Source organism: Ambystoma mexicanum, chromosome 12, assembly GCF_040938575.1.
Source record: "Ambystoma mexicanum isolate Mex_15411 chromosome 12, UKY_AmexF1_1, whole genome shotgun sequence".
In the NCBI taxonomy this organism is placed as follows: Eukaryota; Metazoa; Chordata; class Amphibia; order Caudata; family Ambystomatidae; genus Ambystoma; species Ambystoma mexicanum.
Window position 1 is genome coordinate 584759673 of NC_090936.1, and position 14101 is coordinate 584773773.

At 43.3% G+C, this 14101-nt stretch overlaps 1 protein-coding gene across 6 annotated transcripts in view; it reads left to right on the top strand.

The window, feature by feature from the left end:
• Nucleotides 1-14101, top strand: part of KDM2A (lysine demethylase 2A) — a 1348567-nt gene that overhangs the window by 801916 nt on the left and 532550 nt on the right. For all 6 annotated transcript variants that reach the window (XM_069628943.1, XM_069628942.1, XM_069628941.1 and 3 more), the window contains one exon: nucleotides 8691-8817. In XM_069628943.1, coding sequence (XP_069485044.1) covers nucleotides 8691-8817 — 127 coding nt within the window. The remainder of the gene's footprint in view (nucleotides 1-8690; nucleotides 8818-14101) is intronic.

A 14101-nucleotide genomic window follows, 5' to 3' on the forward strand; every position in this document is an offset into this window, starting at 1 on the left:
TGCTGACACGTGTTTCAACCAGGTGGGTCTATCGCAATGCACAAAATGAAGTTCTGATTGGTACAATTGAATTAGTGTATTGTCAAATCATACCATGATATTGTGTTCATGAATCATGAGTTGCAACAAAACATTGAGCTAGAGAGTCAGCGAGCAGAATACCGTTCAGTAAAGAAAATAACAATTGCCACAAAACCAATGCAATTCAGTAACAGATGAGAGAAAAGGAGAAAAAAGAGAACAATTGGTAGGTATCAAGAATAAGAACTTATCAAATTAATCAAACAATGAAATGAACGAATTGATGTGAAGAGAATTAACTGAAAGCTACCCTGGATGTGATATAAAACCAGAACAATACCTAGAACTTGGAGTATCGAAACCCATCACTAAATACGGGTGTACATGATCGAATATACTACTAAAAATTGAGAAACTCCCCACATTGACTGTTATGAGACATTCCATACAGGTACACTTACTATGTATTAGGAAAATACTTTCTGATTGTTAAGCCTAAACAAAGTGATGTGTCAAAAGGTGATAGATGCAGATCAGATGTTGAAGAAACTATACAAAAAAGAAACAAACACAGCCCTACGTTTTAGCCGAGCACCGTAGTTCCATGTCTCAAATCAGAATCTAAAAGTGATTGGTTGCAAGTTGCTGTTCAGCAGTCACACGTGAGCAGTCCACCAGCAAAGTAAACCCATAGTTGATAATGGCATTGCTTGAGGTAGAAACTTGTGAATAGAGAGTTCAAATGTTGAGAGCACCCAAAACCAACTCCGAGAAGCATGCAACACCACTGTGTAAAAACTGAGAAGTCCTAGTATGAACCAACATATACTGTGGCATCGGTGTTAGAACACCAGACACGTTGTTTGTAAGTGCTTATGGTAAATCACCAACTCTCGATGTTAGGGTCCTGTGTTGTTCAATAATAGCATGGACAAAATCTGGTTGCCAAGAAGATGGCGAATTGCCATAGCAAAAATTAGAGTAAGAAAGAAAAACATGAAAGGCACTTGGTGATTAGTTGCCTAGATTGTTGAAGAAACATCTTGTGAAGAAAGAAAACAAGTGAGCCATAAGGAGGTTTACCAGAAAAATCTATGATGCCTGTTAGGATCAAGTTGGGACGCTTCAGAAGGCGTACCTGTACTAGTTAATTTCTGTTTTTGAATGGAAGTGTCAGTTAGCCAAAGCAAAATGTTGCAGTCCTTGATGCAAAAAGCCAGGTCTACAAAACAAAAGCATGGAAAGCAGTTACTGTTTGCTTTTACAAATGTCATTGGGCCCCCGTAATTGTAGCGACACCTAGTAGCAAGAAAAGTCCTGTGATTTCAATGCGCTTACCAATATATTATAGAATTGTGTTAGGAATACGTTGAGACGCCTCAATCTGGCGTGTGCGCGAAAAATTAATGGCAGTACGATCGGTGCCGCTTGAGAGTACTTGTTGCTACAAAAGGATCACATGATGTATACGTAGAGGTCATCACGTGTGAATAGCTTCGGTCGATTTTAAAGTGAAAGTGACACGCCTCGGGAGAGAGTTGGTCTGCTGTCAAATACAAATAATAGACCAAATGAGAGTTGTGTGTTAGCTACACATTGAACTGAGTAACAGGGACGTGCCCAAATTGCAAAATATATATGCTGTAATTGAGCATGTAAATAAGTTTCAAAGACGTATAATACGAAGCTCAATGCGTCTAATTAAAACGCATAGACTGTAGGTTTCACATTGCTTAAAGTGTTGGATGATCGTCCCCAATAATTACAATTCAGCCCTGCAATCCTCATATTGGCAGAAGCCCGCTGAAACCATTTCTTCAGACACAAAGTACTTTGAACTAAGGGGTACTTACCTCTTGTTGTGTGTAGCTTGCTTGCTCTCACTGGAGACTTGCATTTGCTGCCCTTTGTAGAGTTGCTTGCTGCTTTGCCCTTCACAAGCCTCCTAGCTTGTGGCCCAACAGTGATTCTTTTTACAACAAAACTCTTAACATTGTGCGAGACGTTTACCTATCTTCAAGAAGTGCCTCAGCTCCCCTTGACTTGACATAAGGTATTATGCTAGCTCTGTAACTTGTGACCCTGACGCGATATATACACACCGCTGAACCCGGTCAAGCTGAATAGACGTTCAGGGTGATGACCAGAACCCCCAAGACTTTTAGATGGATTGAAAGCTTGGATAAAACACATCGTTTTAATATAGCAGATGAGTTCTGCATAGGCTTCTGTGGAATAGAGTACACAAGAAACCCCCCTTTTTTCTTTTTAATCTGAATATATATGACACATGAGATGGAAGTATTAAAAATAAAACCAACTTCCAGAAGTGTGTGTGTTTTTTAGCTTTGAGGAAAGTAGTGAATGAGTTAATGGTCAGTCTCTTCTTTATCCCCTACCCTAGATAAGCGGCAAAACAGTGCGGATTAGGTATACAGTACAATATTTAGGGGCAGTTAGTTTCTTCTAATGGGGATATTTAGTGAGCTGTAGGCCACTATAGACATAGAAGTTATGAATAATTAACTCAAATAATGTCTGCCTGTTTTGTGTGACAAAGTGTTGAGCGTTAGGCAGAAGTTGCTGCTCATAGACTCTTGTGGTATTTTTCCAAAACACTGCAGCCATGTTCCTCCTAGCGCTGGGCCCTAGAGAGCAGATCACACCCTCCCTCTGTGTCCTTCACTGTATCCCTGTTGGGCGACGGTCCACCTTTAAAGCCATGTGCATCACCCACCATGCTCTGCACACGACAGGCCCAGAATATATAAAACACAAGCTTACCCCTCTACGGACCCAACAGAAAACGAAGATCAGGCACTGCTCTCCTCCTCGTCACCCCTTTCACCAAATCAGCCAGAATATGGGGACCCTCTTTTTCCGTCCAAGCACCTACAATATAGAACACCATTCCTTTTAGCATCCGCAGCATAGAGGATTACCTCGCCTTCCGGAAGGCACTCAAGACCAGGCTCTTCCCCACCCTGCGTCTTGACGGACCTAATCAGCCTCTCGGGTGCATTTCACCCGCCCCCCCAGAAAGATAGGCTGGGGCATCGATGAGTCCCCCAAAGTGAATACTAAGCACGCACAGAAAGGACTCCCTTAGACCCGCAGAACAGGACATGTGCTCTGTCAATGAAACAAGAAATCAGCCATGACTCACGGGTACGTATCACACACGCTCTCGATGGAAGATAGTCGTGCCCCTCTGAATGGACGGCTACCCACCTGCACAAATCTGCAATCATCTGCTACCTGAAGACTCATTGCATAACACTTCCGCCACTAGAATGCAGATAAGTCCCATGATAAACATTTGGTCTAATTGAACACATTAATCAGTCTCCTTGACTCGTATACTCTCCCAACAACCTTCACAGCACCCATCCACAAGCCAGCTAACTCTACATCGGTCGCTAGCAGGAAAATGTCCACCCCTGCCTACCTCTGTATTGGCTAAAATGCGCGCACACATTCTAAAATCCTCTGACCCAATCTCTCATACCTCATACTTCATTACTCCAGGGGCATTCCCCTAGAGCACTTTGAGGCTATACCAATGGGAGTAGGCGCTATACAAATGCCATATTACACTACATTTATTACAAACAAAAACATGTTTTCAGTAAATGGCAGATAAAGATTTCACTTTCTATGGCTGACCTCTGTATGGCAGCATTACACCACAAATTGTCTGTTTGTGGTGACATACACCCTTTTACAGAAAGCACTGTTAAATTTGTCACCATAGTCACTATGGTAGAGTATCTAAACTAATGACTTAGGTTTGTCTTCTTTTCTCTTTACTTTTTCACTCCTCTATCACCTCTTCTGTCTGTTTCACTGCTTCCCCTTGAATCACGTTGTCTCTACCACTTATGTTTCTCTTGTACTCACAGCTTGGCTCCTCCTTATCTTTCTTCACTAGTCTTGTTCTTTTCTCCCTCTCGGACTCTATGACCACAGAAACTGCTTTTCTCACTGTCCCCAAGCCTCCCTGTGCTTCATCCTGTTTCTGATCTTTTGCCCTCTTAGCTCCCTAACACCGGAATTCTCTTTCTCTCTCCATCTGCTCTTTTTCATCTTTGTATTTTTCAGTCTAACCTGAAAGCTCATCTTCTCTCCCTTCTTTATACTTAGTGTGTGTCTCCCTGTGCTTCTGTTTTTAGTTTTTTACATTATCATGTACATTGTACCATTTTTCTAAAATTTGGTATCGCGCTTTTGGTGAAAGGCACATCATAAATTCAATAAATGAAATGACCTGCAGGACTAGTGGGATTTTTAAGAATTTGCAAGGTCTGATCGTTTCTCAATAAGTCACAAACACTTCTGTGGAAATTCCAATTTTAATGCACCCATTAGAAGGAAGGGATTATGGGTGGGGGCAGATATTTGGCTAAGCAGTACTGATAAGGGGAGAAAGTCACTTATACCTTACCAGTCCAGCACCGATTCCAGGTTCATTTCACCAGACATGATGATCATTTGATGGTGTGTTTTGACTTTTAAATAGGCCCAGACAAAATAGTTGGTGCTATTAAATAGGGCCAACCCTCTAACAGTCTCTTGAGTATGGACCCACTGCTGTACTATAACTATGAGTTCTCTGTGCGACTGTGAAGAAGCATATATTACAGTCAGCCTCCTACTAACCTCCACACTCGAGTTTTGAATAGGACTCCTTACCTCTCTATTCGGTAGTTAAGGAGAAAGCAACAGGTCTGAGTCACAGCGCCAAATTGTCAGAGAAATCAGGCTCACAAAATGATTTTCAGATACCTTGAAGGTCAGGAACAGCTTGTCTTTGTAGACAAGAGGACAGCATGTTTACTCTAACGGAAGAAACACAGAACAACCAGACTGCCACCTTCATAACTTTGTGACACAAGTAAAAAAAAACCTACTTAGGAAAATTCTGGAATTCAGACGGTAATATAATTAGGGGATGGGGGGGCTCTCTTCCACTATCCAGGTCACAAAAATGGATAGAAAACGAATTTGTTTATGCACATGCCCCCTGTTTTTAATCACCTAATCAGTTACTTCCAGAAAGATCCCACCCGACGATGACAGAGAGTAACATCTTTCATCGCTACACATAGCTGTGAATTTCCATTATCGCATCCTCAAATTCACCATCCGAGCCGCCCTGCAACAGATGACCACAAAAAGGCCATTACACAGTTTGTTGATAATTCTCATGTGCCATTTAACTAATACATATAAGCTCGAGAAACAAGGTGTGAAGGATCAAAGTAAATATAGCAAGATTAGTCCCATTAGAAATACCTGTATATCGCCTAAAAAGCAACGTTTAAATTAAATTGCAGATGTTCGTGGATAAATGTTGCACACATTGGGACAGCATGGTCACATAACAAACCCACATAATAAAAAGGTTTTCGTACCCACCATTGATTTGCATTTGTTGTAACCCTGCTCTGGTTGCATCCCTCTGACGGTCGGGGTCTCGGAAACGCTATTCTTAGGACGAGGGGGATCCCCTTTGATGATTGTTCCTGGGTTTGGTTGCATCTTTGGCTGTACTTGTGGGGTAGAAATGGTACTAACCTGACATATCACAACGGTGGCCTTATGCAATTGTCCAGTTTTTTTCTTATGGGCAAATCTTTGTACACATTTTTGCACTCCTGAAAACGGGTACTAACCTGGGCTTGGATATGCTTTCCTGGTTCCCATTGGGTCCCTGGAATTCATTACCAAAACATTTGAATTTGGAAATTACCTGTGATTTATTAGGGAATTGTATGTAATAAATCACTGCAGTTCACACTTTTCCCCATAGGATACCATTGGACACTTTATACAAATTGTGCTACTATGTTTCTACATCTATATGGGGGTGAACTGGGACGTAATTAGGCCCAGTATATTGTGTCGAATTTTACTCCGTTTTTGGATGGCTTTATGGCCTGGTTTCAAATTATTTTAACCCTTTCACTCACTTTATATAATGCCTTATATATGTAGGTAACATTTGACCTTTTAGGTTTAGTTGTCCTAAAATGTATTTGAGGTTGTGGGGAACAGTTGTTCAACTCATATAATGGTCTGGTAATTCCATGATATCTGTATGTACATATCAGTCTGTTTGTTTATCCCTTTTCTCCCCATCCCTTTGCATTATAATGTGTAGAGTTTTGCCATGAGCTATTATCTTAAATTAGCAATAGGAGTAGTATGTGCCTGTTGTAAAACCCTAATAGTGTTTTTATGCATATTGCTTTTATTGTGTTGTCATTTATAGGACTTATTTGTGTTTATGGTTCTTATTGTGTAATTCTATATTATGTATGTATATTTTTCCGGTATACTTGTGTAGTGAAATGTCTTGACTTCGCTAGTGGGACAAACTGTACCTTCTAGCCATTTGCCTTCCTCCGAGTGAATACAAGACTGCACTGTCATTTCTCCCCCATAGGCAAATTTTGGTGTATCGTGTGGCGGAAACTGGTGTATCAATATTATAGATCTTTTCATGCCCCTCATCAGAGAGCTGTGTACGAATATCCCTTACAGGGTCTGCAGATGATTTTGCTTTTTATGTTATTTTTCATTTGGTTTCTTCCTCCGCGGCTGCTTCACATGTATGGAAATAGCAATACCTTTTTTTGCCCTTAAAATGTGAATATTTTAAGAATGATTGATCGATTTTGAAAACATTTGTGCATTGTACACTACCCCAATCTGAGGCCTGGGGATGTGCCAAAAATCTTGAAAATTGAAGTGACAATGTTAGATATGAAGGCTAGATAATGACCTTTAGAGAATTTCCCTTTCCAAAATGTTTTTGTTTCAGTAGTCGTAAGCCTGAAAACATTGTCACACACTTAAATCTTAGGTATTTTTAGTCTTTATCATTCACAAATTTGTGTATTCTACCCCTAGGCAGCGCTGATGGTCCGCTTATCTAGGGTGAGGGGATACATAAAGAAGCTTGCCCTATCACTTGTCTAAACGGAATTATTTAAAATATTCATTAAGGGGCACATGTCTAATTGGCTGTAGCATGTTGCTCCTGCTATGCAATTGAAATAATTACCCTTTTATTTGCTTTCTACGCAAAGCAGAGAATTGCAAAGTCTGTTAAAATAGTTACCTATCTCTATGTATTTGCTATAGAGTCACAATAACACTGGACCGAGTTGTCTCGTGTTGGTACCCCATACACTATGCTAGAATCTGTTAATTTTGGACTCATTGCATAGTGTGGAGTATATTACTCAACCTCGTCTGTTGTTTTTCAGAGGGTAGATCTGCAACCTTTTATCATGTTACTGGTTATTTCCTTTCTCATAGGTCGGTTTCGGCCTTCCAGCTTCAGTGGTATATAAGCGTTGTACCACTTTCTTCAGGGCCAATGGAACACAGCACTATCTGGTGTGCTGTATCGTGGTTACTTGCAGCATTAATGTCTGTGGCTGTTTAACAGTACCCCACCTGCAGATGGAACGAAACAGGGTGCGGGGTGGAATGGGACAAGGACACAAATGTGTAGATGTCAGTTTGTGTCTCAGCTCCTCTTACTCACATGTTGTAAAAAAAAAAAGGGGGGGGGAATCTTACCCTAGTATGTTCAGTCCCCAATCTGTCGGTCCATCTGGACAGGACAGCTTCAACTTTAAAAAGTTGCTTCTAAATTGCTTCTTAACGGATGCCATGAATGAGGCGTTCCGGAAAGCCTAGAGTGAGCATGTAAAACTATGAGACTCTTGGCAAAGCGCTAGCATTTATTTACAATTTCGAAATGATTTACTTTTTAGTGCTTTATTGGGGGTCTTGTCAGGAGGGCATGACGCAATAGATATCTGTACCAGTATACGTATCCCTGACTGGGAAGGACACTGCCTCATTGTTATAGTTAAGCTCGGTATGTAAATCCCTCTTACCTCATGGTTAGGGGCAGTGGCGTGTAAAATCCTAGCTCGCAATAGCCAGTCGGCTCCGCAGAATGCTCAGATGGCAACGCGGCTTGTGTTAATGTTTGAAGTCGCGTCGCTGACTCGTACGTTTCGTCCATCATGACGTCGATTAGGAAGGTGAAAAAATGAAAAACGATCCCGCGCCATATTGAAGGGTCTGTGATTGTGATCCCACAGGGATTCCCTGGAGCGCACAGTCCTCGAGTATCTGGCAAAGACTCTGTAGTACGATCAAGTTACAGTTACAATTTATTCAATCCACAGTATTGCCTAATAATGCAAAGGTTACCCAAGGCATGTACTTAGGAAATAACTCTTAGAAAAAATATTTAAGGGAAAGACGTGGAGAATTTATTTATTTTTGAAAACATGCCTGAAAACATTACATTGTCAAATTTGGCATAAGTGTTTAAATTTGGTGAGATCATTTGCATACCAGATTGGATGAACTTTCATGAACAAGAACAAAGGTTACAGAGGAAAACAGTTTAGCATTTTCCTTTGTACAGTTCTATTTAATCTTAACTATAAAGTTGTATTTGGGACTATATTGTCAGACACATGCACACACATTCACCCACCCCTAGTCTATCTTCTGTGTGCATAAAGAGCCCTATTCCAAATTGCAAATGCAGAGCAATCTTGACCTACATTTGTTTAGCTGCCTGTTTCTTCTCATTAGTGACATTTGTGTATTTTTTGCTTCCTTCCTATGTGCAGGTGCCAAATAAATTTCGCTACCCGTACTACTATGAGATGTGTTGGTATGTTTTGGAGCGCTATGTGTTCTCCATGACTCAGCGCTCTCACCTCACCAAGGAGTACCAGAAGGAGTCTCTAAGCATTGGTAAGCTCTGTCCTCCTTTTTCAAGATTCATCTGATAAACCCTCTGCCATCTCACTGTATGACTGTCGGAATGTTCCCCAGAACCCTAAAGTGAGGCCGAAGTGGGTCGGACAGTAATCTAATGTAAAGTTGTCTTATGTAGCGCCATTCTGCCAATAAAGTTGGCCTCGCTGCACATGGTTCTGTAAGATTGGAGTTCAGGGTGTTAGTCAGATAGCGGGAAGGCAGATGCAGAATCCTTTGCCGTTGATGAATGCATGTCAGAAGTACCAGTTACTTCTGTGCTGTTTGTGGTCGGTACCGACTAGGTAGGTTAGCCATGTGGGCAGCCCCTTGATTGTGGAATGCAAACATTGTGAGCATGATTGTTGATAGAAGATGAATAGGGTCGAATCTGTGAAGTACACTAGACCTGGAGGTCATCTGAAGGAGTGTGAGAGGTGTAAGAATGCAAGATTTTAGTAGTCAGGAGTTTGTTGAGAGATGGGGTGGATGAGAGTGTTGTTGCTTTCTGGCTCTTGATGGTAGGTTTGACAGAGATTAACGTACGGGCCAGTGTCACACAGCAGAGGTTCCATGAATTAAATTGGATTCCGACAGGTGGTAGTGCCAAGAGTTTCAAAAATTGCTTGTCATACATAAGCCCAGGTACCAGGTGCACCGGTTTAGTATGTTGCTATTATTTTTCATTTATTTCAAAGTGGTTGGTTGAAAAGACAACCTTTGAGTCGTTTCCTGAAAGTCAGGTGGTTCACTTCCAGACTGAGAAGTTTGGGTAGGGTGTTCAACTGTATCCTGGCTAGAGCTGAAAAAGAGGATCCTCCTTGTCGTTTCTTGTTAATGGTTGGGACTAGCACTAATGCAGCACTTGTGGACCGGAATGTAGTGTTGAAACTTACCTCTGACGGAGGAAGGCTCCCCTCAGTGGAAGACGAGTAGAGTTGAAAACTCGTTGCTTGGGAGGGGGGGGATAGAAATGTCAGCCCAGGTCCCCAAGATGAGAAAGAGAATATAATAAAGACATTTGGGAAATAAACACCCAGTTGACCAGAAAGACAAAGCTCATATATGAAACCGCACTCTGGGAAGAGAGGATAGAACGAGGAAAAACGTGCAAAGGAACTTATACAAAAGTAAGATTGTTGACCTAAAAGAAGAGAGGAAGACTATCTGTTCCCTACAAGAGTTACCAGACTTAATGCAGAGGAAAACAAGAGACTATGTGCGTATGGTTTGAGTGGAATGAAGGAACCATGTGAGAAAATGTAGCAACTGGGAGAATTGAGTCATTCTTCTGTCCTTAGTTATTTACATCAGTGGTAGGGTCCGATAGGTTAGTATTGAACAGTGGACGGACTTGTGTTTGGACATTCATCCTGACCGAAGAGTACATTAGTTAGACAAATAGGTAGGGAGCACCACATAGATATAGGTAGAGTTAGGCCCTATTTTATTTTAGAATAAAATTAATGATTTAAAATGCCTTCACAGCCTCCTTGTCCTTCTTCAGATCCTCTACAGTAGCCAGTGAAAAATACATAATACCTGCTTGAAATTTTCAAATTGCTTCCTTCTGAGAAGTAGTCTTGCTGCTGCATTTTGAACTCTTTGAAGTTTCCTCATTCGGTAATCTGGGAGTCCGAGATAGAGGCTGTTTGCATAAACTAGTTTGGATAGTATTAGAGAAAATATGGCCATGTCCCTGTGGGTGATTGTTAGTAAGGTCAGATGCGGCATACCTTGGGCAACTTGGAAAATGACTTCTGACAATGGCTTTTACCCGTGGATCAAGAGTGAGGGTTTTTCCATTGTCGTTCCAAGATTTCTTATTATGGTTGACTGGTTTGGGCAAGGACCCATCTAGTCAGGCCAAGGGATTGGGGTGGCGTTGGAACCTGTAGGATTACAGAACCTCAATTCTGTTTTGCTAGGGTTAAGTTTTAGTCTCCTGCGCAAGGCAGTTTTTGATGTTTGGCGCATTTTAGGATGGATGGTTCACAAATGTGTAGATACTTTGTGTGCCATCCATGTAGTTGTAGCAAGAGATACCAGATGTATTGATGTCTAGTAGGGCTGTTGTGTAGATGTTGAAAAGAAGAGGTGCGAGTGTGTGATCCTTGCCGTATTCTGGTGCTAAATTGGAAAGGCCGGAAAGTGTTTGCGCCCAAGATAGTTGGTTCTGTGAAGGAGATGAGTGATCCAGTTTACAGCTGTTTCTTTAATACCAATATCTTGCCGTCTTTTTAGGTGGATTTTGTGACTGATGGTGTCGGAAGTGGCTGAGATGTCTAGCAGAATGAGCACAGAAGGGGTTCCTTAAGCTTCCTTTGGCTCAAGTATTGGTCGCGCGTTCATCTTAAGAGCTCAGGAGGGAAGTTGGTGGGCTAAAATGCAGGGTACCATGTTTCTGCTTTGAATAAAGGAATATCTGAAACATCCTCACCAGAGGTATATTTTATTTCTGATGCTTGTTAATCTGCTTGGAATGACATGCTGTGCATATAGTCTGACATCATGTGGTAATCGCAAAGTATCGCATCTTTCTTTAGAAGATCGAAAGGGGACGTTGACATGGGCGTGACTGTAACAATATCCCCAACGTGATGTGTAGTGTACCCATAATCCCTCACGCTTCGAGGTCCCTCAGATAGTTTTTTTCCACCCAACTAGTTGGTCGCCTTATGCGCAGCTTGCAAGAGTTCATATTGCTCATTACTTACTTCTTTGTCCCACGACTGATGGTTGTCTAGTCTTTGCTACTTCTTCTCGACTACTACCTTGTGGAGTCCTACGCCAAAGACATAAACTGCTGTTTGGCGACTGGAGCATTGCTCGACGTCTGTCGACAGCGTGGCCTCAGCACCCCGGCCAGGTCCTTACAGTCGGAGAGTGGGGCCCCGGGTTGATTTCTTTTGAGAATGCATTTCCTTCTCTCCTCGTTCCCTCATTGGTCTGACTGCCACCTTCTACCTCTGCTATGGAGAGGAAGTCATTTACATTGTGTCTGTCGTGCAATGGAAAATTCCCATGGAAAGACACCCATCGCAAATGCAATAGGTGCTTACCTCGTGAGCATGACAAGCGTCCCTGTAAGTCCTGCAAACTCTTTCATCCCAAGACGCTAAAGGACTGGCAGACAAAACGGTGGACGGCCTACGCGATGCAGGCCGAAAGTTGTTCCACCGTAGGTACCGTCGCCTGAGATGACGAGGACTCCAGCAGCATCCATGGCTCCGATTCCGAAGTCATAGATCTTTCGGAGGAACCCTGCGGTTCCCAGATGCCCATCCCCAACAGACAGACCACCAATTCTGTTATGGGGAGTTCACATCCCAGCCACACGTGCACTACCCAAGGCAAAACACACAACCCCTACAGCCTCCTCGACAGACACATCGAAGAAGTGCCAGATGCCAACAGGCCTGCCGAAGACTTTGACAGTGCCTGCCAAATGCCAAACCTCGCGGTCCGGCTCCCTCCCCGCAACAGTCTTCTCAGCGTGCGACTGGGCTTTCCTCCCACACAGGCGTCCTCATAAAAAGGCACATGGCTACCGACACGTCGTCCAAAGGGGCACTCGCACCTAAGGCTTCGACAGAGTCGGCAACCACGCCGACGCCTGTGGCCATGTCACAGCTCATCGTTCAGCCACTGAAAGTACGCAAGAGTCTCGCAGCTATTATTTCGGCAGCGGAACAGCCCAGGAGCGCCCCCTCCCATCCAGAAGACTCCCAGCCCCTCTCTACGGCTTTACTAGGTAAATCTCCCCCTTCTGAACAGCCTTTCCCTCCTCCAGACCCCGCTGCATCATCCCTGCGGCCTAGGCAGAGATTTGAGAATTATATGGATAATATGTCCCAATTCATAGACTTCTCTGAGAAATTCATTAATCCCAAGAGGCCTAGGGAGGAGTACTCCTGCCCCATTCCACCAAAGTTGCAGAAGCTCCCAATTCAGTCTCAAATCCATCAAGAGGAGGTATTTGAATATTCTGAACCAGAAGAAACATATGAGGACAATCCTTTGATCAGGACACTGCTTACCAGGGCCCAGATTGGGAACAAGTTCAGCCACCAGATCAGGGGTCTTAGCTCTGACCCACTCATACCCCAGACATTATTTGTTTCCACCCGTCTTCTTCACCTCATCAAAGGCAGTCATCGCCAATAGATGACCAGATGGTATTTAATGCCATCCCGAAGAGAGCCGCAGATCACTTTCAGATTACTATACAGGAGGCTGCCCCAGACTCAGACTTAGTTGAGGACCTTCTCAAAGACAAACCTCCCACTAGTCAGGCTATTTCGCTGCTCAACTCCATAAAGAAACGCCTGTCTCCTTCTTTATTGCCCTTACCTCACAAGGGCTGTCAACCCTCGGGTTGAGAAACTGTTTCACTCCTCTCCTTCTCATGTATATTCGAGGTCATGCCACACCGGACTCTCTGGTTGTTAAAACCACCAGAAAAAGGCCAGGGGTGCCACTGTCCATGGCAGATGCTCCCCCAGGTTAAGGACTTTAAAAAACTCTATACCTTTGCCAAACGTATTACCACATCTGCGGCCTATTCCACCAGAATCACGAATAACTCAACCCTTCTCGCTAGTTACTGCAACTTACGTGGGGCCTGTACCAAGAAGGCCTCCAAGAGGTCCCTGAACCCATGTCTGCTGGCAGTCGTCACTGAGGGTAGACGGGTGACCCATAATATTTTACAGAACACACTAGATGCTGCTGAAACGGCAGGATGCACTCTGGCACAAGGGACTCTCCTCAAGAGACACGCCTGGGAAAAAAAATTAATTCAAAGGGATTGTGTCCTCCGACGTGTTCCACATCTATGACAGTTGTGTCCCACAGCTGTGCACTTCGGAAACTTTTCAGCAGAGGGGGTCCTGCGACGATCCCATGTCCCTTGAGGTTCGACGTCACCGGATGTTATATATAGGACCCACGGTGCCCGTTGCCTCAGTTCCGTTTTTTCCGACAGCGAATGTGTTAGCTTCGTGAAACTCGGCGCACCAAGTACAGGACAGTACTGTTTGCTGTTGCTGCCTCGTCTCTCTACTCGTGACTTTATTCATCTTGGACCTTTTTGGATTGTGCACGGAATTGCCCAACGCCTTTGTCACGGCCTGGAGGACGTCCTTTAAGGGTGCACCAACGTGCCTGACCCAAAGGTGACTGTTTGCTTAAATTAGTGTTACACACAGAGGGCTCTCTGTGTTGCTCCACAACTCGAGCATTGCACAACTGTGCCTTTCACAACCCTGCCCCTTACAAA